General features: G+C 35.9%; 1 protein-coding gene across 3 annotated transcripts in view; it reads right to left on the bottom strand.

Annotated features, from left to right (window-relative positions):
• EPS15 (epidermal growth factor receptor pathway substrate 15) overlaps positions 1-25,695 on the bottom strand; it is a 133,413-nt gene that overhangs the window by 1,634 nt on the left and 106,084 nt on the right. For 2 of the 3 annotated variants that reach the window (XM_040627319.1, XM_040627320.1), the window contains exons 21-24: positions 22,488-22,557; positions 6,919-6,995; positions 5,414-5,576; positions 2,174-2,367 (exon numbers count right to left, since the gene is read on the bottom strand). In XM_040627319.1, the coding sequence (XP_040483253.1) occupies positions 2,174-2,367; positions 5,414-5,576; positions 6,919-6,995; positions 22,488-22,557 (504 nt within the window). The remainder of the gene's footprint in view (positions 1-2,173; positions 2,368-5,413; positions 5,577-6,918; positions 6,996-22,487; positions 22,558-25,695) is intronic. The other variant, XM_040627321.1, reaches the window with a different exon arrangement.

Here is a 25,695-nt window from a genome sequence, read left to right as displayed (position 1 = left end):
CAAAAAGAAAAGAAGGAAAATAGTTGTTACAGAGAACATTCACTACTTGTTTCACCTACAGTACTCTGGGAATAGTTTATTTGTTACTTATTAATTTTTTTTCCCTGAAAACACATTTAGTTTTACCAGTTATTAAATGTGGTTTAATTTTAAAAATTATTGCAGGGGCACCTGCGTGGCTCAGATGGTTGGGCATCTGCCTTCAGCTTAGGTCATGATCCCAGGGTCCTGGGATCAAGCCCCACGTCAGGCTCCCTGCTTGGCGGGGAGCTTGCTTCTTTCTCTCTACCACTCTGCCTGCTGCTCTGCCTACTTGTGCTCTCTCTCTGTCAAATAAATAAATAGAAAAAATCTTTAAAAAGATTATTGCAGTCTACTGATAGAAAGTCTATAAAACTAAACACTGAACCACTTTTAAAAAGTAGAAATACTTAAGGTGAATTAGGATATTTACAAACTCGAGGGCTAGCCTTTTAATCTAATGCAAAAAATTTATTACTTCAACTTCAGGGAGCATCCTCACATGATCAATCATTTCCACTTAATCCCACTGGTGATCTCCTACCTTATCCTTGCTCTCAGCTACAGAAAATCTATGTAGCAAAGAATATGCTGATTTTGCTATACATAAAACAAGAAGTACTAGTATAGTAAGATGTGGACCAAATTATTTTTTAATGCATTATAAAGATTTTTGCAGGCACTGAGAACTTTTTGACTTGATCTAAATAAAACCATATAGTTAACATTAATAAAACCTTAAACCTTAATGTTAGGTCAGGGAAGTATTTTTATCTACCCAAAACAGCAATGTTGAGAGATACTAAATAAAAAAATTTTACTTGGTTTGAAGTCCTGTCATATAGAGGAATACCACAACAGGATGAAATGAAAGAAATTGTCAGGCTTTTTGAAAATGGTAGTTTTTTCTCTAATGAATTAGAGGGACTTTAAAATTTATAATACTTAACAAAACTTTCGTAAGGAAGGAAGGCAGGCATTTTTATTATGAGTTGCTTTATATTATACTGTTGAAATTCCGAAGTATGAAATAAGCAAAATGCCCCTGCTATAGTTCAAGACTTATTCCAATGAGATTTTGACTTGCTAAAATCATATTTATGATATTAAGTGCCATAGCCAGAAGGTTATTTTATATCAAGAAGATTATAATCTCCTAAAGGGAACAATTCTGGATTTTTTGCTTGAGACAACTCAAACTCTAACAAAAGTTAAGTCAGTATCATTTTGACACTCCATTTTCCAACATTCAAAACATTGATTCCTATTCTGCTCCGTCATATTCACAAGAAGCCAATGGAACTTAGAGTACATACTGAAAAGCTGGAAAAAAAATAAATTAAAAAAAATTAGCTTCGTTTCTTATCTAAATAATGATGGAATATATATCATTGTGCTTTTATGGCCCCCACAGTGACACCTCCATAGTTGGTTGCCCCATTTCTGTGATCTTTTGGCCTTATCTACGTGTCATCACAGCATCCTTCCATTGTTTTTACTGGTGTGCCTATTTTAGTCAGCTCTGGGAGAATGCAGAGTAAATATGGAAGGTTAGTGAATTAGAACCACCCAAATAATTAAAGACTGTTCAGCTCTTGACAATTGTATTTACTTCATAAAATTGACATTTACATTTAAAAAACACTACTATATAAAAGCCAGAGTTTTGCCTTCTATTCAAAGAATCCCTGGCTTTATCCCCTCATATAACAGTTGCTGACAGGTCTCCAGAAATTATCAAAACTTTATACACAAACACACATACACAGTTACAAATACACAAGCTCGTTATTGCCATTATTCATCCAGTGGGCAGACAGCAAATGACTCTGTAATGGCCCATCATCCATAACAATTTGTCAAGATTTTATTTATATTGTTTAGTAAGACTAAGAGAAGGGTTTGCAAAACAACTGGTATACATCACAAGGACTAAGACTACTAAAATCATTTGTGCAATGGAACAATGTTAGAACCATCAAAACACAATCAAACAAATTTTGGTTGGGGGAGGAATACAGATCATTTTTAGTATGTTGGTAAATTTAGTTGAAATGATGCAAATTTGGCAGACTCCAAAGTAATTACTGAAAACTCTTTAAACTGTAAATGGAAAGATTTTTCCCCCAAACAGCCCATTCACAGTACTTACAGCACTGAAGTTAGCAAAATTGCTTGGGTCAGCCTCTTTATTGGTAGTGGTAGTGGTAGTGGTAGTAGAAGTGAATGAATCGCAAAACATATCAGGATCTTTTTCTTTGGGGCTATCATTGTCTGGGAAAGGCTGAAATGGATCATTCAGTTTAAAAGGATCAGAAGAATCCAATTTGTTGGTGGGTCTTTTCCCTGGATCAAAATCATTACAATTAACTCAACCAGCAAATATGGCAAACAAACACACAAGAACATGAACACAGAGAGCATTAAAGAACTGGGGGTGGGGGAATGGAGGTAAGTACCTAAAATACACATTCTTAGTATGGTCTTAAATGGCTACACCAACAGTCTGTCCTCAAATTTTTCACACACAACCTCTCAAATACATTCCAGCTCTATGTAGCTAAATGAAAAAATAGCAAAGGGGAAAGGAATGGGCCAGGAATCATATTTTTGCCCCGAGTGTATTAAACCTTGTCTTCCCCAAAGCAGCGTGTTCCCAAGGAGAGAGATAGGAAAGGATGAAACAGGAAAAGAATGACAAAAAATAAAGACAGAAATGGTCTCTGCTATTGTAACCTCAGCCTGATAAAGCTGTCCACTAGTGCCAGTAAGGGCAAATGACCTTTGAAAAATGACCATATTCTTCTGATTTTTTTCTCTAGATCTATATATACCACCTGGAAACATGATTAAGAAATACCTTGGAAAACCTCACCTACTTTTGGCCATCTACAATATTTCAAATTGAAGAATAAAGAGAATGTTTTGAAGTCCAGGGCCTAAATATTTGTGGTTGAGGATAAACTCATCTTTGACCAAACAACAGCGTACTGTTACTAAACTCATCACAATTTTCAAACAAGTTCTCTTAACTTAGTACTTCTCGAAAGAAAATGGTAAGTATAGGTGTTAAAATATTTTCAAATATACATTTTTCCTAAAATGTGTTAAACTGGTAATAGCAATCATAACAGTCTTTCCATGAGCAGCTTATAAAAGATGTTCGTATCTCGTATCTCATTGGATCCTTCCAACATTCCTGGGAAGGTAGGCAAAATTAGAGTTACTGCCACCATCTCATAGCTCAGACAGCTGAGGTTCAGACATATGAAATTACACACTCAAGATCACAGAGCTAGTCTGAGGACGTCCAGAATTAGCACCCAGATCTTTAAGCTCCCAGTCCAGTGCTCTCTCCAAAAAATCATCCTTTTTTCCTTAATACTCCTATAGTGTTAAATGCTGAAGATCCTTAGATTTAGTTAATGTACTAGTATATTATTTTACTTAGGATTTAAAAATAACTTTGCTATTGGCATTATACAGGTAATAAAACTTAAATGAGCAAATTGACTCATTTTTCTATTTTTTAAAAAAATTTAACTTCAGTATAGTTAACATACAGTGTTACATTGGTTCCAGATGTACAATACAGTGATTCAACAATTCTGTACATTACTCAGTGCTCATCATGGCAAGTGTACTCTTAATCCCCTTCACCTATTTCACCCAACCCCCACTCACCTCCTTTTTGGGAGCCCCCAGTTTGTTTTCTATAGTTAAAAGTCTGTTTTTTGGTTTGTCTCTTTTTTTCTTTATCCATTTGTTTTGTTTCTTAAATTCCACATATGAGTGAAATCATATGGTATTCATCTTTCTCTGACTTATTTTACTTAGCATTATACTCTCTAGGTCCAGCCATGTTATTGTAAATGACAAACTCTCCTCACTCTTTTCTAAGGCTAATATTCCTGTGTGTGTGTGTACCATTCATCTCTCTCCATTCATCTATTAATGGACACTTACTTGGGTTGCTTCCATAATTTGGCTGTTGTAAATAATGTTGCTATAAACATCGGGTACTTGTATCCCTTTGAATTAGTATTTTTGTATTCTTTGGGTAAATACCCAGTCATGAGATTGTTGGATCCTAGGCTAGCTCTATTTTTAACTTTCTGAAAACACACTGTTTTCCAGACTGGCCACACCAGTCTGCATTCCCACTACCAGTGTATGAGGGTTCCTTTTTTCCCCACAACCTCACCAACACTTGTTATTTCTTGTGTTTTTAATTTTAGCCATTCTGATAGTTGTGAGGTGATATCTCATTGTAGTTTTGATTTGCATTTCTCTGAAGATAAGTAATGTTTAGCACCTTTTCCTGTGTCTGTTGGCCATTTGTATGCTTTTTTTGAGAAATGTCTGTTATGCCTTCTGCCCATTTTTTAGTTGGATTGTTTGTTGGCTCATTTTTTTTTTTTTAATGTATTCTGACAACCTTAGCCTCCAGCAATATATGATATAGGCTACTTTTTCTTAAAAGATAGAAGTCACTTAATTTGTTTACCTGATTTTTCAACAGATAATTGAGTATTAACAATTGTACACTTTAAGTCAAAAAAGAGAAAAATTATCTGCCCAAGAAATACCACAGGGAGGTTATTACGAAAGGCAAGCATAAAAATCCGTAACTACCGTGGCTAAAAACTTACCAAGGAATGATACATGATCATTAAAATAACCCTGTACCAGATGTCTCTTCTCACATAACAGCCTCGCAGCACTACACCTATTCAGGGGATTGCCCTGTTAGCCACTTCTTGTGAACTTTAATATCTTTGTTAAAAACACAACACTAAAAACATTAAGAATTTGTTCCTGGACCCAAAAAATTGTTTTTATAAAATAGTCTCTTATTAAGTGAAGTAAAATATTATTTTCCTTCATGAAAAACAATACTTTCTTTTAAATAGTTATGTTGCTGAATTCTGGACACCAAAAAGGCCATATATTTTCACATTAAAGGATTTAAGGAAGACTTCAGTTTGGTCAGGAAAAGAACGGGACTTCAAATTAATCTTTTCTTACAGAAATTTAGTTAAAGCACCAAAGTGACGGAAACTGTTTGTGTAAATGGTAATCAGTGAATTTCCAGAAAGCAAGCCATTTCACTAATACTGTCCTCCTTCCATTTACTGCCTCTCTAAAATGATTTAAAAAGAAATGAGCTCTCGCCAGAAAAGTGGTTCACATTACACATGCTGGCCTTTTAGGCACATGTCTGTCATTCTGTACTGAGGTCTGAACAGACGACAGTACCAGGCTGCTGCCATGTTTTTTGACTTGTTTTGTTTAAAACCCTTTATTATTTAAGTCTATTAGGCTCACAACAATATTTTTCAGAAAGAGAAAAAGCATCTCAGTTGATTAGGAAAGATACCAGCTCTCATACCAGGTGGTGGTGGGCAGGGTCTTGTTGGAGTTCCAATCTTTGGTGGCAGTGCTGGGGGTACATCTTCACTTTTGACTGATGTTTCCTCAAGCACATTTTTTTTAATGACCACATTGTTGACAGAGCTCGATGTGGCTGAACTAAAAGGATCTTCGTTGTTGACCTTTGTTTGAAAAGAGATGTGTACACATGGTTATATAAATTATACCAACCAAAGTATATATGGTGTAACATTTAGAAAAATGATCTTCAGTATTATGCAGTTTTATTTATTTCAATTCTGAGAGCACTGACATGTTAACCTTTGTATTTGGGGCCAAAAGGGAGAAATTTTTAAAAAAACTGTTCTATGTGAGTAGTGATTATAACATCAGTACTTATGAAAAGCAACAGATCATACCAAAACAAGCCAACTCTGGATTAAAAGTTTTCCAAGCTTCAGCCAATACAAAACCACCTGAGGTCCATTTTAAAGGGACTATATATTTTTCCTCAAATGAATATCTGATCCAAATGATAAAGAAAAAAAATACTGATTCCACACTTCCCAATGCACCTAAATATAGGAAAGATTTAATACTAACGACAAAGAAAATGGCATCTTGAAAAACATTAAAGACAACATGAAAGTCAATTTTTAAAAGCAAGCTAATCCCATGGAACAACAAGTCTTAATGTGGGTCTGAAGACTCTGCCTTTCTAATAATGGAAGATTCACTTTTCTATAATGAATCAGACATTATGGTTTTAGATCTCTTTAGGCCAGCGCTTCTCTACAGTACTACTTACATTGTGGGCGGGACGTAATTCTGTGTTGTGGGGAGCTGGATACTGTGTTGTAAGACGTTTAACAGCACCCCTGGTCTCTAGCTACTAGATAAGAATAGTCCTCCTTCCCAGTTGTGACAACCAAAAATGTCTTTAGACAATGCCAAATAATTGAGGGTGAGGGTGGAGGGGGAAATAACATCCATCTGAGAACCGATGATACTGACAATTTCACATATACTTTAATTTTACTCTTTTGGCCTGAATCAATCCTACAGCTACACTGGAAAATAGATAGTGGACATATAGAGCTTGACTATGTGTATTAATTATTTTAATACTAACCCTAACAGCCTCAGAACATAGAATGAAGTAATCAATGCAGAGAAGATGGCATGAATGCCCAAATTTTACATCTATTGACCCAGTCAACAGGTAAATTCAAGAGATATATTAGTTCAACTGGAAGAAATATGTTTAAACATGCAGAAGACTCTTAAAATGAAGTTGTTGAGCTAACCTGTCAGTAGGAAATTATAATTACCTGTACCATCACCATAGTCTTTATGTATAGAAATATGTCTACTTTAATTATATCTTATCTATCATTCCTATCTGAAATCAACACTGAAATCAAGTTGAGATGTCTATGACAGGGTTACATAATTGGAAGGAAGAACTGCTCCACTGGTGGAAACAGAGTATATTTCACCTTCCCACTAGTCACTGCAGATTACCTTTGACAATGTGCTGAAGTCAGCAAATCCATCTTCAAATGATTCACTTCCAAAAACAGAAGCAAAGGGATCTGTGGCTAAAATGAATAAAGAAAATCAATACAACAGGACAGAAATACATCAAAATTTCACGTCCTTTTTTGGTTGGTTACATTTAGACAGATGAAAAAAATCTAATCCTAAATATCAGTTCCTGAATTTACTACTTAAATCCATGAAGATAGTGAAGACATTGATACCTACCCCCCCATACACACACAATACATTCTTTTGTATAAATCAACTGATGAATTATTTCAGATCGAAAACAAGAAAACTAACTCTAGGTTAAAGGCTTTGGAATATATGTCAAATAATATAGTTCTCATGCACTGAAACTATTTCTAATAAAGCCATCAGGAAGTAAGAGAAGCTGGATTTCATTAATTCCCCATTTCACACTTATCCTTCAGGGTGTATTGTGAATGTCACCTCATCCCCTAAGCCTGGGAAAACCTCTACTTCCCACGGCAAGAAGTGATTTCTTTCTTCTCTGTGGTAGTGACTGCATTCTAGTTTGTACTATGGTTATCTGTGATTGATATATCACCATTATTAGATTGTAAAGTCCTTAAAAACAGTGAATAAGGCTTATCCAAGAAGAACGGTCAAAAACAGTTCTTGAATATCAGATCTAAGAAAATTAGAAAATACAGTTCCTACCCCCAAAATCTCACAGTCTAATGAGAGACATAAAAAACAATAATAAAACAATCTTAAATGAGCTATTAGGTAGGAAAACCCTGTAGTAGGAGTCACTAACAGGGAGAATCAGAAAAAGTATCAAAGAAACTATTACATTTGAGGTAGGTCTTTTAAATAAGGAATAGATGGAGGTGGGAAAGATAAAGATATGCCAGGCAGAGGGAACAGTAATTGCAAAAGTAATTATTTAACGTGATCCCAGGCATGAGAAGTTATCTGTTCCATCACACTGCACTTACCAAATGGATTAACATTTCTGGCTGGAATGAACGGATCTACTTTGAGATATGTTTTACCTATTCAGGCAAAAAGGCTACCAATAAAGCCAAAGAATGTTTATAGGAATTGTTACTTGATATAAGAAAATAGAAACAAAGGAAGGAAGGGAAAGAGAATTGCAAGAGACAGGGCAAGAAAGAGCAAAGAGACTGAAAATTCTTCTGTGTTCTCCCTCAAATCTTCATCTTTACATCAAATCGGTTTTAAAACAAAAGTGTGCCCACATAGCCATTTAAATGTGTAAAGTGTGCCTTTACCTCTGAAAATCAGTATACCATGGACATTAACTGAAGAGGGGCAAGAAGGTATATATTACTTTTGCTTGCTTTGTCATCAAGACAGTCATGAGGTGGAGGAGGCAGGTAAAGACGATGGGAAGAAGCATAAAGAAAATTAGTCCTTTAGAGATAGATCAACAACTCTGAGCCCAAAGAGGATGTTCATAGTCCAGAGTTACAGGAAATTCTACAGCTTTGGCCATAAAAGATGCTTTTTTATAACTACATATCTAAGTCCCACAGCCTGGGGCCCAGCCTAGTCATGGGTGTTGTTTTAGACTTTTCTTTCTCCCTCCTTCTCTGCGCCTTGTAATTCCTGATGCCACAGCAGCTGAGGCACAACCAGGGTGCAGGTGATGTCCTGACTGGTAGAAAGGGGGCGAAGGAAAAAGAGTTGGCTCCTTTCATTGGAGGGAATTAAAAATCTGCTTCATGCTTTTTCTTTGCCACAGCTTTTACAAGAAGTCATAACACTCATGGCAATAGTGTTGAGTTAGGTTAAGTTTGACTGAAATATTGTGAAGTATATACTGTGAAAGACATTAGTAAAATACATGACGTTTGTGTATAAAGAATATGCTACTTGTAGTTTTACTAGAGTTTTTCTACACTTTCTTCATCAGAATAGACGACCTACTCAGCATCGGTCCAAACACTGGGGAATGTGTCCTGGATGAATGACAAAGCACTTTTGCCCAAATTGGGGAATTAAGACTTTGGCAACAACCTCCTCAGATATTGATCATGACTGATATGAAGTAGAGGCCTGTCCAGAGACTGGAAGGACTGAGTATGAACTTTTCCGGACTACGTGCTGAGGATTCCCAGAAATATTCAGAGAGGAATCAGTAGGTGGCTTTCTTCCTCTTGATCACAGAGGAGCTATGACCATCAGAATGAGGCTTTATTTTTTTTTTTTTTTTCCATGTACCTAGTTATCAGTTACGGCAAGGTCTGTGGCTCTCCTTACAATGCAACGTGTCATTCGTTATCTTTTTTTTTTTTATTTTATTTTATTTTTTTTTTTTTATGATTTTTTATTATATTATGTTAGTCACCATACAGTACATCCCCGGTTTCCGATGTAAGGCTCGATGATTCATTAGTTGTGTATAACACCCAGTGCACCATGCAATACGTGCCCTCCTTACTACCCATCACCGGTCTATCCCATTCCCCCACCCCCCTCCCCTCTGAAGTCCTCAGTTTGTTTCTCATAGTCCATAGTCTCTCATGTTTCATTCCCCCTTCTGATTACCCCCCCCTTTCTTTATCCCTTTCTTCCCCTACTGATCATCCTAGTTCTTATGTTCCATAGATGAGAGAAATCATATGATAGTTGTCTTTCTCTGCTTGACTTATTTCACTTAGCATTATCTCCTCCAGTGCTGTCCATGTTGTAGCAAATGTTGAGAACTCGTTCTTTCTGATAGCTGAGTAATATTCCATTGTATATATGGACCACAACTTCTTAATCCAGTCATCTGTTGAAGGGCATCTCGGCTCCTTCCACGATTTAGCTATTGTGGACATTGCTGCTATGAACATTGGGGTGCATATGGCCCTTCTCTTCACTACGTCTGTATCTTTGGGGTAAATACCCAGTAGTGCAATGGCAGAATGAGGCTTTAAATGCAAATGTGATCTCACGGGCACCCTCTTCCCAAGAATAAAGGCAATGAACACTTTGGAAAACTACATAAAAGCATAATTTAAGAAACATCTATAATTTCATTATCAGAAATAACCCTTATCAATTATTTTAGCATGCTTCTTTAACAGCTTTTTTCCTGGTATTTTCTTCCTTTAAAGCTACATTTTAGGCTTATCACTTTTTTTTTTTTTAAAGATTTTATTTATTTATGTGACAGACAGCCAGCGAGAGAGGGAACACAGCAGGGGGAGTGGGAGAGGAAGAAGCAGGCTCCCAGTGGAGGAGCTCGATGTGGGACTCGATCCCGGAACGCCGGGACCACGCCCTGAGCCAAAGGCAGACGCTCAACGACTGCGCTACCCAGGCGCCCCTAGGCTTATCACTTTTTACCCCCTTACCCCAATTTAATTCATAGCATTCATCAGTACTTGACATACTACATATTTGTATATTGCCTATCCCTCCCATATAAACCCTATAAAGACGAGAATTCACTTTGTTCACTACTGTACCTTCGAGGCCTAGAAAAAGGTCTGGTGAATAGGAGATGTTCATATTCACTGAAAATACTGAGAGAAAAGGGGGACAGAAACTGTCTACTTATTAAGGCTCTTCCAAACAGATATCATAATACTTCTTAGCATAGCCAGCTGACCAACAGGGAATAAGAGAAACTAGTTTTAAGGCTCACAAATAATAACCAAGAACAGGTATCTAACCAGAGAATCCTGGGAAAAGGAAGAAAATTTTTTTCTCTGTAACCCATTCACAAGCCATCAGATAATCCAGTTTAAACTCATAGAAAACTTTTAAGAGATACTCATGAATAATCTGAGGTGTTGGTCATTAATAAAGAATCCATTTTCTCAAGCTAGTCTCCAAATCACTCACTCTCTCAATGACCCACTCATCCACTCACATTTACTAAGCATCAAGGCTAGGTACTCGGGATTTGGAGGAGAATAAGACACAACACCTACCTTCAAGGAAATATGTATACAACTGCTACACAATAAGTATTAAAGTTCAAAGAGAGTAAAAGAAAAGCAACAGCTAGGTTTATGTGAAAGAGGCCAAGAAGACTTTCCAAAAGGGTTTTACTTTCTTTTACTGCGGACAGAAGGAGGTGGGAGAAGAGAGAGACACATACACACTATACACAAATATACAAATACACACGTGCTCATGCACACATATTTTTCCATGGAAAACGTAAGTGGCCTTGAAGAGATAGTCATGGCCTGTGATTTGCGGAAACAGAGAAAATTAGAGAAAAAACATGAAAGAAGGCTGAGGCTAAGAATAATAAAACATATGAACATCTGCATGCTTAGCCTGAGTCACTGTCTGTAAAAATGAAGACCTACTTGGCATTTTACTACCTGTAGAGTCAAAGATGCTCTGGGGAGACCACAAGTTCCCCTCTAAATCCTCAGGATGTTATAAAGCTTTAATTAAGAGTTGGAAAGATTCTGCATTTCCTCAGTTAGGAGTCAGTAAAATATTCCATGCAAAAAGTCTTCTGACACCAGAACTAATCTCATCTATAATGAAGTGGAAAAAGAACTTTCACAAGACAAAATAAAGTATATGTAGAAACTAAGTAACCTGCATTTGCTTTCTTTAGTATTCTTTTAGTGTGCAACATGTCTACTCACAAGGAGTAAATGCTAAAAAGACCCCACCGTGAGTCAAAAGATTAAAAATATCTGATGTCCTTTTAGTGCTATCATAATCACTAAATTTTAGAAGTAGGAGTCATTTATCATTTAATTTTTAAGAACAAAACTTTACCCTTAGGTTTTTAGTTTATTTTGAAAGCTTGTATTTTTCCTGTTCTGTGGGATTAATCTTTTCTTTTTTCTGGCTAAACACTTTATTTCTTGATGAAAAAGAAGAGGGATATAGGAGTGTCAGTAAAGAAGGCATAAGTCCTGTTTGTGACCTTGGGTGTGTAATGCCACCTCTCTGAGTCTCAGTGGTTTCCAGATGTTGGGATTTTATTTTTAGTAAACTAAATAAATACATTAAAAACCAACATACATACAGACAACAATAACATACACAGTTTTGGTTAACTTAAAAAGAACTAAAAAAAAAAAAAAGTCCATCTTTCATTTCATAAACAAAAGGATTTAAAAACTAAAAAGAAGAGAAAAAAATCTTAGACTGGAAAGAATTCTTTCCAGGAAAAGAGAGTTGGCAACAATTTTCATTCTCCTTCTCTCTCTCATCCCTATTTGACTTGGAACTAACAAAGGGTATATTACAAGTAACATTAGTCAGGATTTAGAAACTATTAAACTAAAAAGTAGTAGTAATAATAGTAATAGCAGCTATCATTTACTGTGAAAGGTACCACAATAAATACTTTAACACACATTATCTCATTTAATCTACCCAACAAACCCATGAAGTATAATTATTAACCTCATTTCATTGTTTAAGAAACGGAGACTAAGAAAACCTAAGGAATTAGCAATTTTATCTAAGTTCAGGCTGTTGGCTTCAAGCACCCATGTCTTAATGATGACAACCCCTCTCTAGATTGTTTATGCTTCCATTCAATTCAAAATCTTTTGATAATGTAGCAGATATGAGACAAATCATTTATTCATTTCTTCAGCATTCAACTGATGAGACTCTACTATGTCCCTGAAGGTCTGGGGTGGGAAACCAGGAATATAACTTAGAAGGACTCCCAAATCTCTGGTTGGCCAACTGAGTAGACGGTAATACTATTAACAGGGATGGGATGTCCAGAAGATGTTTAGTACTGTTTTCTATTTCATAAGGTAGACAACTTTACTTTCAGACATACACATATGACACATTAAGTAAAAGACCATTAAATATATATATACATATAAATATAATATAGATAAAATATTAAACATTATATTAACTAATATAAATAATACATAAATAAAAAAATTATACACACATATGTGTGGAACATAGGGCTAGCGACTTAGATTTGTGGTTAGTAATATGATCAAATGTTAAGAAATACAATTCTAGCAGTCATGTAGATGACAGATTGGCAGGTAAAGAGAATGAAGGCAATTTAGTATCACAGTCCAGATAAAATCAAATGAGGGTCCAAACAAAACTGAGTATAAGGAAGAATAATCAGGGTCTATTTGGGGGTAAAACAATAGGACTTGGCAATCTACTGGAGGTGAGGAATGGCGGAGAAGTTTAAGATGACTGGCTAATAATGTCATTAATATAGAAAGTAGAAATACTAATACTTTATTTAAAGGAGAGATTAATTGGAAAAGATGATTATTTCAATTTTAAGCACTGTTGAGCTTGGCACCTAAGGGGAAATATCCAGCAAGGATCTTGAAGGTACTGGAGGTTCAGGGGAGAGTTCAACACTGAAAGACTAAATCTAGGAGTCATTAGGAAACAGGCTGTAGTTGAAGGAAAGAACTGGACATCACCACCATAAAAAGTGTGTACGTGAGAAGAGCAGAAGCACTAGGCGAATACATAACTAAATAGATAGCCTCCACTTGTCAGTTTTTTCTCCAGGACACTGAGATTATTCTCTTGCTCCTGTTCTGAATAAAAGGAGATAATCTGTCCCAGATACCTCCTGGGAGCAAGCTGTCCTGAGGGAACAGAGACCAGGGCAACAGGAAAAATCTTCTAGTTCATATTAGATCAGAAGTTCTCAAGGTGTGGTCCACGGACCCCAGAGGTCCCCAAGACCTCTTTCGGGAGATCTGTAAGGTCAAAACTATTTTCAGAATATTAAGATGTTCTTTATATTTCTTAACGTGTTGATATTTGCAACAATGTAGATAAAACTGCTAGTGTCTGAGAATCAAGGCAGTAGCACCAAATGGGTTGGTAACCAGTGTATTTTTCATCATCACAAACTAACAAGGGGTAAAAAAGACCATTCGTGCTTAAAAATGTCTGTCCTTGATGAATTGATAAAAATTATTAGTTTTAATAAATCATGATCCTCAGATACACATCTTTTTTTTTTTTTAAGATTTATTTACTTGAGAGAGAGAGAGAGAGAGAGAGAATCCAAATGGGAAGAGCAGAAGGAGAGGGAGAGAGAATGTCAAGCAGATTGCGCTGAGCGTGGAGCGCAACTCAGGGCTCGATTTCATGACCCTGAGGATCACAATCTGAGCCGAAACCAACAGCTGAATGCTTAACTGACTGAGCCACCTAGGCACCTTTAGGTACATATCTTTTTACAATTCTGAGTAACAAAATGGGAAATACACACAAAGCACCTCTGCTGAGTAGCAAAGTATTGATAATTATCTGGAGGAAAAGCATTTGCATGATGGTGCGCGAAACAAGCTGAACTAGCGGCTTTTTTCATAGAATGCCCTTTTTACTTGAAAGAAATAACAGATAAACAACGGTTATTCAGATTTGGATATCTGGCAACATTTCCTCCACAACAAACAGTGAGGCTGTTACCTTCAGGAAAACAACTGATAGTATTTGTTGCAGGTGATAAAAATTCAAGCTTTCAAGTAAAAATTAGAATCTTGGAAAGCTGTATCTGCCCCATAATCTTAACATTATACCAATACTTAAAGACTCTGATAAGATAGATGGTGATATTAATAAATATAATTTTAAAAGTATTTACAATGAAACGTGTCAGCATTTGGAAGATATGCATAACTCAGTGAACCAATATTTCCCAAATAATCAAGGCAAGTTATAAAATCATACATAGGTAAAAAATTCATTCAAAGTGCTAGAAAAACCAATGGATTTTAATGTAATAGAGCATGAAAAGGTCACTGATATGGTTTCAAGTACCACACTGCAACTAACTTTAAAGAAACTAAAATATGGGGCACCTGGGTGCTCAGTTGTTAAGCGTCTGCCTTTGGCTCAGGTCATGATCCCAGGGTCCTGGGATCGAGCCCCTGCTTGGGCTCCCTGCTCAGTGGGGAGCCTGCTTCTCCCTCTCCTACCCCCCCTGCTTGTGTTCCCTCTCTCGCTATCTCTCTCTGTCAAATAAATAAATAAAATCTTAAAAAAAAAAAGCAAAAATATGTGAAATTTGGTATAGTATCAAAGAAGAATATCCACAATTACCTAAAAAGGTTATTGAAATATCCCTTTTTCCAGCTACTTATCTGCGTGAGAGCAGATCTTTTTCATTTCACATTCTTCAAGCAAAACAATACAGTGCAGCAGACTGAATGCAGAAGTAGATATGAGAATCCAGCTGTCTTCTGTTAAGGCACACATTTAAAAGAGCTTTGCAAAAATGTATGAACAATGCTACTCTTGTCACAATTTTTTTTTGTTTGTTTGGAGTTATTTTTCTTAAAGAAATATGGTATTTATGTAATGGGTTTATTATCATTGCTTCTAAATTAATTAAAAATTTTTTAGTTTCTCAGTATCAATTCCTAATATGGTAAATACTGGTAGATATAACCCATATAAAAAAAGTCCTTTGAGGGTCTTCATTAATTTTTAAAAGTGTAAAGAGGTCCTCAGACCAAGAAGCTACTATATTTGATGATTTCCAAAGTTACTGCTTATGGTTGTTTCAAATAACCCACTTCTTTCCTAATTATTTTTGTTGTTGTTGAAAGAAGAGCACAGAAGTCTGGAATTATCTCCACCAACCCCCAAGAGTCTTTCATGGATCTACTACAAGTTTCTTACTAAAATGCTTTAATTTTTTAACATTTTTCATCTGATTATATTCCCTATGCTCCCAGTACCCTTTATCGAATTTTGGGTTCCCAAGGATTTCTTTTTCTTTTTTTTTTCACTTACATAGTAGATAAATAAAGAGGCAGGATAATACAGAGGAAAATCAATGGGTATGGATTGAGAAGCAAACAGATAAGTGGCTCTGGGGCTTAGCTTTTCCTTTCATATATTAGGAAATCAGGCTTGATAAGTTTTCAAATCTGAAATAAAATTCCAATATATGAAATAAATAAATGGGATTTAAAAAATTAACTCTAAAATCATTTTAAGATCTATTTATTTATTTGAAAGAGAGAGAGCTGGGGAGAGGGGCAAAGGGAGAGGGATAGAGAGGATCCTCAAGCAGACTCCCTGTTGAACGTGGAGCCCAACACAGGGCTTGATCCCAGGACCCTGAGATCATAACCTGATCTGAAACCAAGAGCCAGCTGCCCAAATGACTGAGCCACCGAGGCACCCCAACTCTAAAATCATTTTAAGTTCAAATTTATATCATTTACTTATCACAGTGACAGTGAAAACAAAGAAGCAATTTTGACTGACATAAATGTTTAAAGTCAGGAGCTGAACTTATTTCTGCAGTTGGTTTTGGTTGCTCTATTTGAAAAACAATTCACCCAAGGAAGTAGTTAAATACATTTTTAAACAAGAGTCTTGCAATCTGAATAGTTTAAAGTAATTTTTATCCAGAGGTCTGCACAAAAACCACTTAACCTGACAGTACTTTAAAGCACCAATGCACTACAATGTTGATATGGTTTGTAATATTTATGAATGCATATATTTAATTAAATTGCAGTCTTTAAAAATTCAAAGACACTTAAAAAATATGAAACAATAATTTGCCAACTCTCTAAAGACCTCTCTGGAAGCTAGTTTTGTGAAAAATAATACCAAAACTCAGGCTCATAGCACGTGTAAGATTCTTTCCAGCTCTAACAAAGGCAGCAATGTTAAATTTGACAGAAAAAAAAATCTGTGGCATCACCTTACTACCATTTTTATATTGTCAGGATTGGATGAGAAGATAAGGCATTTTCCTCATCCTTAAAATGAGAACGAATAGCACCCGTCTCTATAACCACTGTAAAGATTAAATGAGGAAAATGCAAAAATGAAGTCTGGATGACCTTATGTGTGTGGCTTAAAAAAAAAAGAAAAAGAAAAAGAAAGTTCAGACCTCTGGTATTTCTGAGTCTGTGGAAGGTCTGTGTAACTCGGCCCAAGACACAACTAATATGTAGCCCAACCAACTCAAAAGAGTTTTTGGGGGGGTGCCTGGGTGGCTCAGTTGGTTGAGTGACTGACTCTTGGTTTTGGTTCAGGTCATGATCTCAGGGTTGTGAGACTGAGCCCCACATGGGACTCTGCGCTCCGTGGGAAGTCTGCTTGAAGATTCTCTCCCTCTGCCCCTCCCCCCACTCGTGCATGCACATGAACACTTCCTCTCTCTCAAATAAACAAATCTTTTTAAAAAAAGTTTTTGGTTGTAAGATTCTCATTCAAATCAAGACGTAAGCTAAATGGCAGACTAGGAAGATACAGATTCTCATTTGTATGTAAGGATGGTTCATCGTATGAAAATCAATCAATATAATACATCCCATTAACAGAATAAAGGAAAAAAACCCACATGATCCTCTTAATTGATGCAGAAAAAGCACCTGACAAAATTCAACATATTTTTTATGATAAAAACATTTGGCAAACTAGAAAAAAGAAGAAACTACTTCAACATAGTAAAGGCCATATATGACAAGCCAACAGAGAACATCCTACTCAATGGTGAGAGATTGAAATTTTTTTCTCTAAACTCAGTAAAAAGACAAGGATGCCCACTTTCACCACTTCATCACAGAAGTCCTAGCCAGAGCAACTAGGCAAGGAAAAAAAAGGCATCCAAATTGGAAAGAAAGAAGTAAAATTATCTCTGTTGCATACAACATGATCTCACATGTAGAAAACTGTAAAATTCCACAAAAAAACCTGTTTAGAATAAATGAATTTAGCAAAGTAGCAGGATACAAAATCAATGCACAAAAATCAGTAGCATGTCTATATCTTAACAATGAACAATCTGAAAAGGAAATTAAGATAACAATTTCATTTACAATAGCACAAAAAAGAATAAAATACTAAGGAATTAACCAAGGAAGGCATGTATGCTGGCAACTATAAAACATTTTGAAATAAATTAAAGAAGATACAATTAAATGGAAAGACAGCCCACTTCATGGACTGGAAAATGTTAAGATGTTAATACTAACCAAAGCAATCTACATATTCAAAGCAATCCTTATCAAAATCTCAATGACATTTTTTTGCAGAAATAGAAAATTCATACTAAAATTCATATGGAATCCCAAGGGAACCTGAACAGCCAAAACAATCTTGAAAAAGAGTAACAAAGTTACAGGTATCAAACTCACTGATTTCAAAACTTACTACAAAGTTACAGTAACCAGTGTGGTACTGGCATTAAGACAGACAATTACACCAGTGGAATAGAAGAGAGAGTCTAGAAATAAACCCTTGCGTATATAGTCAAATGATCTTCTACAAGGATGCCAAGACCACTCAACGGGGAAAGGTCAAGTCCTCGCAACAAATGGAGCTGGAAAACCTGAAAATCCACTCTAGAAGAATGAAGTCAGACTCTAACCTTACCTCACAAACAAATACAAAAATTAACTCAAAATGCATCAAAGCCCTAAATGTTAAGACCTAAAGCTATAAAACTCTTAGGAAGAAGAAAACATGGGGAAAACCCTGATGACACCGGATTTAGCTATACTTTCTTGGAATGACACTAAACGTATAGACAAACACAGAAAAAGATAAACCGGATTTGTGATGGTTGCACAACAATATGACTGTACTTAATACTATATACTCAAAAATAGCTAAAATAGTTAATGTTATGTATATCTTAACACAATGTTAAAAAATACCCGCTATTAATTGTTAAACAGTCCCCCGCCCCCCATTCCCATCCTATATGCTCTATGAGAAGAGTAACTGATTCATCCATTTATTCAGTAATATTATATGCCCAGGCATGGTTTAAGGTTCTTGGGATACACCAATGAATACAAAGATCCCAATTCCCTGGAATTTAAAATCTAGTGGCATGAAGAGGAGAAAGATGACAGAAAAACAAAGTAATTTATATAGTATGCTGGAAAGCAGTAAGCCATAATGAAAGGAGAGTAGAGAATAGTAAGGGAGGACTGCTGAGCTAGGCAGCAGTCTTGTAAATGTTAAATAGGATGGCCGCAATATGCCCCACTGACAAGGTGACACATGGCGAAGATTTGTTAAAGGTAGTGTAGATCATCATGTGGCTCTATGGACAAAGATCATCCCAGGAATAGGGAACAGCTAAAGGCAAAGGGCCTAAGAAACTGGCCTGCTGTTTGCACAACAGCAAGATCAGCATGGCTGGAACAGAGTGAGTAAAGGCAATAATGATAAGGGATATTGTTAGGAAGGTTTAGGCCATTGTATATCTTTTGCTGGACATAATCTGAAGGTAGAGCCAGTAAGATTTCTTGGCAGATTAGGGGTAGAGTAAGAGAAGAAGAACCAAGGATGACTCTAAGGTTTTAGGTCTTGGCAACTAATGATGAAAGTACCATGAATTGAGATGGGCCAAGCTGCAAGAGAAACAAGTTGGGAGCAGAAGACTAGGTGTTTGGTGTTAGACATGTTGTGTTAGCTCTATCTGTCAGATATTCAAGTAGAGGTATCAGTAGGTAGTTAGATATATGAGTTTAGAGTGCAGGAAAAAAGATGTGGCCAGAGATCTAAATCAGCATATATACAGTATGTGAAGCCAGGAAATCAGATAAGATCCCTAAGGAAATACAGATAGAGAGGAAAAGAGGTCCAGAGTCTAAGACTTAGAGCAATACAACATAAAGGAGTTGGGGGAGAGAGGAAGAATAAGTAAAGGTCTCAAGACAGAAGGAATGACCAAAGCAGTGGAAAACGAGAGACCTCATCTGAATGTGGGTGCATTTATTACTCTTTTTTAACCTTGTGAAATGGTTTCATCTCTCCATGTTTTGATTTTCCTTATCTGTACAATAAACATAACACCAAAATGAGACCAAGTATGGGAAAATGGTTAGCACATGCAGTGCTGTAACTATGCAAGAGTGCAATAAATGGTATCTATTATGATGATGATTAACAACAATAAATGTTGTTTCCCTCCCAGGTTATTATAGGCATTTATTCTAACACTCAACAGAAAACTAGTTAGGAACTGGAACTGAAAGAGAAGACCAACAAAGGCAATAGAAACCCACAATAAGACTGTAATCTACCACATTAGCCTTAACCTCATGATTCCTCCATACATAAATAAGTTTTATCAGAATATGTTTTTCCTTGGAAAGTCCAACGTCCATCTACTGATGAATGGATAGAGAACATATGGTATATATACATACAACAGAATATTACTCAGCCATCAAAAATAATGACATCTTGCCATTTGCAATGACATGGACAGAGCTACAGTGTATTATGCCAAGTGAAATAAGTCAGTCAGAGACAGACAAATACCTTATGATTTCACTTGTATGTGGAATTTAAGGAAAAAAAACCCAGAACATGTGGGAAGGGAGAAAAGAAAAAAAGGAGAGAGGGAAACAAACATAAGTGACTCTTGATGATGAAGGGAGGGGAGTTAGGGGATGGGCTAGACGGGGTTGGGGATTAAGGAGTGCACTTGTTGTGACAAGCACTGGGTATTGTTTGCAAGTGGTGAATCACTAAATTCTACTCCAGAAACCAATATTGCACTGTATGTTAACTAACAAAATTAAAAAAAAAAAAAAATGAACATACTCATATCTATATATATATATATATATATCTGTTTTTCTTGAACATGCCCTGCCTTCATTCCTTGCTTATGTTGTTCTTTTTGCTTTATATACTCTTTCTATATCTACTTACTAAAATCCTAGCTCATTCTTTCAAGGCATACCACAAAAGCTACCTTCTGCTTTGAAACCATTCATGACTTACCCTAAATGGAGGTGATCTCCTTTCCTCTAAATTTTTGCAGCTTTAATGAACTTCCATGGCACTTACCATTTCAGTCAAGAGTTAATTACAGTTGGCCCTTGAACAACATGGGGTTGCAGTGTGTATATTCACTTACATGCAGATTTTTCTCAATAAATGCAACACAGTACTGTCAATGTATTTTCCTTATGATCTGCTCAATAATGTTTTCTCTAGCTTACTTTATTGTAAGAATACATATAACATACAAAATATGTGTTAACTGACTGTTTACATTATTGGTGAGGCTGCCAGTCAACAGTAGGATGTTAGTAAAGGTTCTGGGGAGTAAAACGTTATATGCAGATTTGCAACTGCATGTGGGGGGAGGGTCAGCATCCCTAATCCCCATATTGTTCAAGGGTTACCTGTATAAATATATTAACTTTTCATTTTATTTTCTTAGGTTATCCTTTCTAATCATACAATATCCTTAGCTATATATTAATTCATCAGCTCAATAATGAGTGTCTAAAAAAAGCACATGTATTTTAAAAATATATTAATTTAACCACTGTTACTACAATAAGCCATTTAGAAATCTTATTTGCTGTTATTCTAAGTTTTGGTTTAAATCAATAATCAGCACTACATTAAATCTTGTTTTCTACCTATCTGCTTTTTATATTCAGTTCCTTGTTGTTACTCATATTGGAAGTTAAATTTCCACCTGAAAACAACGCATATTGCTAAATCTCATCTTGTTATAATTTGTCCAATACCAGAAATCTAAATTGTGAAGGCATTTCTACTAATCTTTCTCTATGCTCATAATCCTCAACTTGTCACATCAGCAAATTTGTGTACTGAATAACTCACCCTATTTTCATCTGGAAAAATAGGGAATCCTGTATCAACATGATACTTGAGGTATTTACATGTTTGAGTCCACTTCCTTCTAATTCCCTGCTCTCCTTCACAACAGTTGGTCTGTTATATTTTTAAATGAATAGTGAAAAAGTTGCAGAAGCTTTTAGACTCTGCCAGACTTTGGTCTGAATCTTGGCTTCACCTGGTTCTAATCTAATAAATGTATAATGTTGATCAAGTTACTTAAAGTTCTGGGCCTCAGTTTCCTGATCTTTAAAATGGAAATATTACTTACAAGGATAAATAGAAAATTAGCTGCCATAAATAAAGCATGAAGACTGAATGCTAGAGTAATATTTTGATTTTCTCTGTATTATTAAAAGATCTTATCCACTATTTATAAAGCTATTATCATTACCTACTGGAAGCAATTTTTAAGTTTAGGCCAAGATCTCTAAGAGTTATTGCTGACTTTGAAACTTCCAAACACTGCCTTTTAACAAGGAAAAAAAATTTATAGGTTTTATTGGCTAGAGTATTCTAGTTTTTTTTTAAATGAAGTATAGTTGACACATAATGTTACATTAGTTTCAGGTGTATGACAGTGATTTGACAAGTTTATACGTTATGCTATGCTCGCCATGAGCACAGCTACCATCTGTCCCCATACAATGGTATTTTATACCACTGATTGATTTCCTACGCTGTACCTTTCATTCCCAAGACTTATTCATTCCATAACTGGAAGCCTATCTCCCACTCCCCTCTAGTAAGATCTTTAACATGAATAATAAATGAGATAAATAAATGATGAGAAAAGTAGAAAGTGATATGCCAACACTTGCCATCATTATTACTGGTTGATTACAATTGGCTATAACTACGCAATAATTTTACAGCCTTATATAAGTAAATAGGACAAATATATTTGGAGACCAGAAAAAGAAGCTTAAAGACAAGGGTAATATTTACTGGTCAAAGAAATCGATCAATTATTTCCTTACCTGAATCACTTGCTGCAACAACAACTGTTCCACCAGGAGCAAAAGGATCATTGTGCTTCACTGTTTCTACCTAAACAAATTACACAAAATCATGACTAAGAGAGGCAGTATTTTATAGCTGAAACCTTACGGACACACCAAAGAAAAGATTCTTTACAAACTCTTAATTAAGAAATACAAGGCATTAGGAATAAATGTTTCCCCTTACTGATTTGCAATCTTATTAAATTAAAATGACACACATCATTTTCTAATTTTTTTGGGTAATACATTATCCATTCAAAATGGTACATGAAACACATAATGTTTAACAAGTAACTATCAAATGAACTTCTACGTAATCACCTTCCAAGAAACTGCCAACACCTGTGCCCCTCTCCAAACACAATCTCATCCCTTAACTGTAGAGGTAATTATTACCCTGACTTTGGTAGCATTAATCTCTTTTCTTCTTAATTTTGCTACTGGTATAGATACACTGTTTTAACTTTTTATATTGAAGTAATTTTAGATTTCTGGAACAGTTGTAAAGATACTACAGAGAGTTCCCATATATCCTTCATCCAGGTTCCTCTAATGTTAGCACCTCATATAATCATGGTACATCTATTAAAACTAAGGAATTAACACTGGTACAAAACTATAAACTATATACTTTATTTGGATTTCACCAGTTTTTCCAGTAAGGTCCTTCTCCTATTCCAGGATGACATGCTGCATTTAGGATGCACACTATTCTAACTCTTAAATATCCTAGTACTTAATATCAGATAATGCTAGATTTATTTTCTAGTTATCTAAAAATAATTCTAGCATTCTGCCCACCAGAGGAACATACACATGTACTCCTGAGGAAGACGGGGGTGGGAAAGGAGAGGGAGGAAAAAAGGGGGAGAGGGAGGGAGGGAGCTCTGCTAAAAAGATTCTGCTACTTTCAATAATATGCAATGTAAGAATATGGACCAAGTGGCAAGGTGAGTGGCTACAGAGTGACGACTTTACCAGGAGCCAGAGATTCCTGCTACAGAACTGTTTTCCTAACTTATTTTGGTTTTTAATCATAGACAAACAAATTATATATCTAGGGAAAAAGTGAAACTTCTCTTTCTGGCCTCAGGCCCTTGTTTAGAGGCCAATGAAAACCTTAGCAGACAGTTAGATGAAAGGGGCATGAAAAGGGTTTGGGAATATTTACCTCCACCGACTCATGGTTATCAATGTCATCTGTATTACAATCTCTATTTCTAATCATTAAGAAATTGGTTATTACAATTGAATGCCAAAGGATATCACAGAGCTCAACTGATACATTTCCAAATAAAACTAATGTATTTGAAAAGAGAAAAGTATTGCTAACCAGGGTTTGTAGTACATGCTCTCTTTATAAAAAGAGAACCCAGGGACGCCTGGGTGGTTGTCGGTTAAGCATCTGCCTTCAGCTCAGGTCATGATCCCAAGGTCTTGGGATAAAGCCCCACGTTGGGCTCCTTGCTCAGTGGGGAGCCTGCTTCTCCCTCTGCCCCTCACCCCGCCCCCCAGCTTGTGTTCTCTCTCTAGTCCTCGGTCTAAAATAAATAAATAAAATCTTTAAAAAAAAAAAAGGCGAGAGAACCCAATTAAACTACTATCAGAAAGAAGTAATTAATACTAATGAAGTTTTTAGAACTGAAAATGATAGTACTTATTTTAACTGATGCCAATGATATTACTATAAAACTAGCATAATGCCTTATATTCTGATTATATCTGCTGAATAAATAAAGAGCAACCAAAGAAAAACATTAAGGTGGTCTGTATAGCCAGGTAACTTTGCATGGCTCTTAATATAATAGTCAAAATACCAATGTGAGAGATAGTCACGGACATAAGTCACCACCTATTATTCCTTCCTCTCTTGACTTTCAGAGGAAAAACAACCTAACAGGCTTGATTTTTAACAAAGGGTTATTTGCCATCACAGAGAGAAACAGAAAAAGCAGGCCTACATGAGTGTCAGGTTTAATTTCTATTCCTTCCTCATAATACACTGTGCTACCACCTAAAAGACCATTGAGACAGCAAAGGGAACAGGATGGAATGCCTGGCCTATGAAGGAATAAGAGGCCATTAAACTCTATGTTATGTTCAGTTTGATAATTAGGCAATTTAGTACACACAAGTAATTTTCATAACTACAATTCAGATGGTATTTTACAGAATTAATGTTCCAAAATCTTCCTACAGGGTCACCAAATTTATCACTGAAATTCTCTCTTCTGTATCAGTAATCTGCCTCCCACTTTGACTGTATGACTTAGTACCAGCACAATGCTACCATACACTAGCTAGGAGAGTAAGAAATGGCAGTTGTTTTGTTTTGCTTTGCTGCTTAAAATTATGTCCCTCTGAGAGCAGAGACTAGCCTTGAGGGAACAGGAAAGACCTTTGGGGGAGAGGTTCAGACCTAGAAACATAATCAAAGGCCTGCTTGAAAAGAAGGAAGATCACAAAACACAAGGGCTCTGTAGCTAGGAAGAATTAAGTTTAAATCTTGGACTATAGGGGTGAAGACCTTAGATTTTGGTCAGATAGAACAAGGTTTGAATTCAGTTCTACCACTTACTAACTTACTATCACTTAACCTTTTAAAGCCTCATTTACTTTATCTTAAAAATGAGGGTGGTAACATGAGCTTCATAGGAATAGTGTGAAGATTAAATGGGTAATACATGAACAGAGCTTAGCACCATGCCTGGTCCATGGAAGAGATGAGGTAAAAAAAAGCTATTATTATATTGCCAATTTGGTTCTTTGCTTTGCTTTTTATGGAGAAATCAAGAGCAGTCAGCAAGGGCAATATTGCTTTCACAAACTTGGGAGGAAAGGGAAAGAGTAAATAGAACAAATGGTGGAAAATTTTCATCAGGCGAGAGGAACAGGAGAAACTTGTTTTATTTTTAATTTAGGAAGAGCTGCTTTGGTTTTCTTGCTCTTTACTGATAAGAGTGGAGAATAAGAGACTAGAATAAGGTAAGAGGGAAAAAATTCAGGTTGCAGCCAATTTTAGAAGAATTTAGCAAATGGGTCCACACTGCAAACTAACTGTTATAGGAAAACACAGTATCCAGTAGCCTGTGGAAACCACAAATATTCAGTTACGGAGGCACTTGCTCACTTTTACATCAATGGAAAATACCAGTTGTTGGCCAAATTGCTCTTTACTGAGTAC

This window comes from Ursus maritimus, unplaced genomic scaffold (genome assembly GCF_017311325.1).
Source record: "Ursus maritimus isolate PB19 unplaced genomic scaffold, ASM1731132v1 scaffold_12, whole genome shotgun sequence".
NCBI lineage: Eukaryota > Metazoa > Chordata > Mammalia > Carnivora > Ursidae > Ursus > Ursus maritimus.
This window is presented reverse-complemented; position numbering and strand designations above follow the sequence as displayed.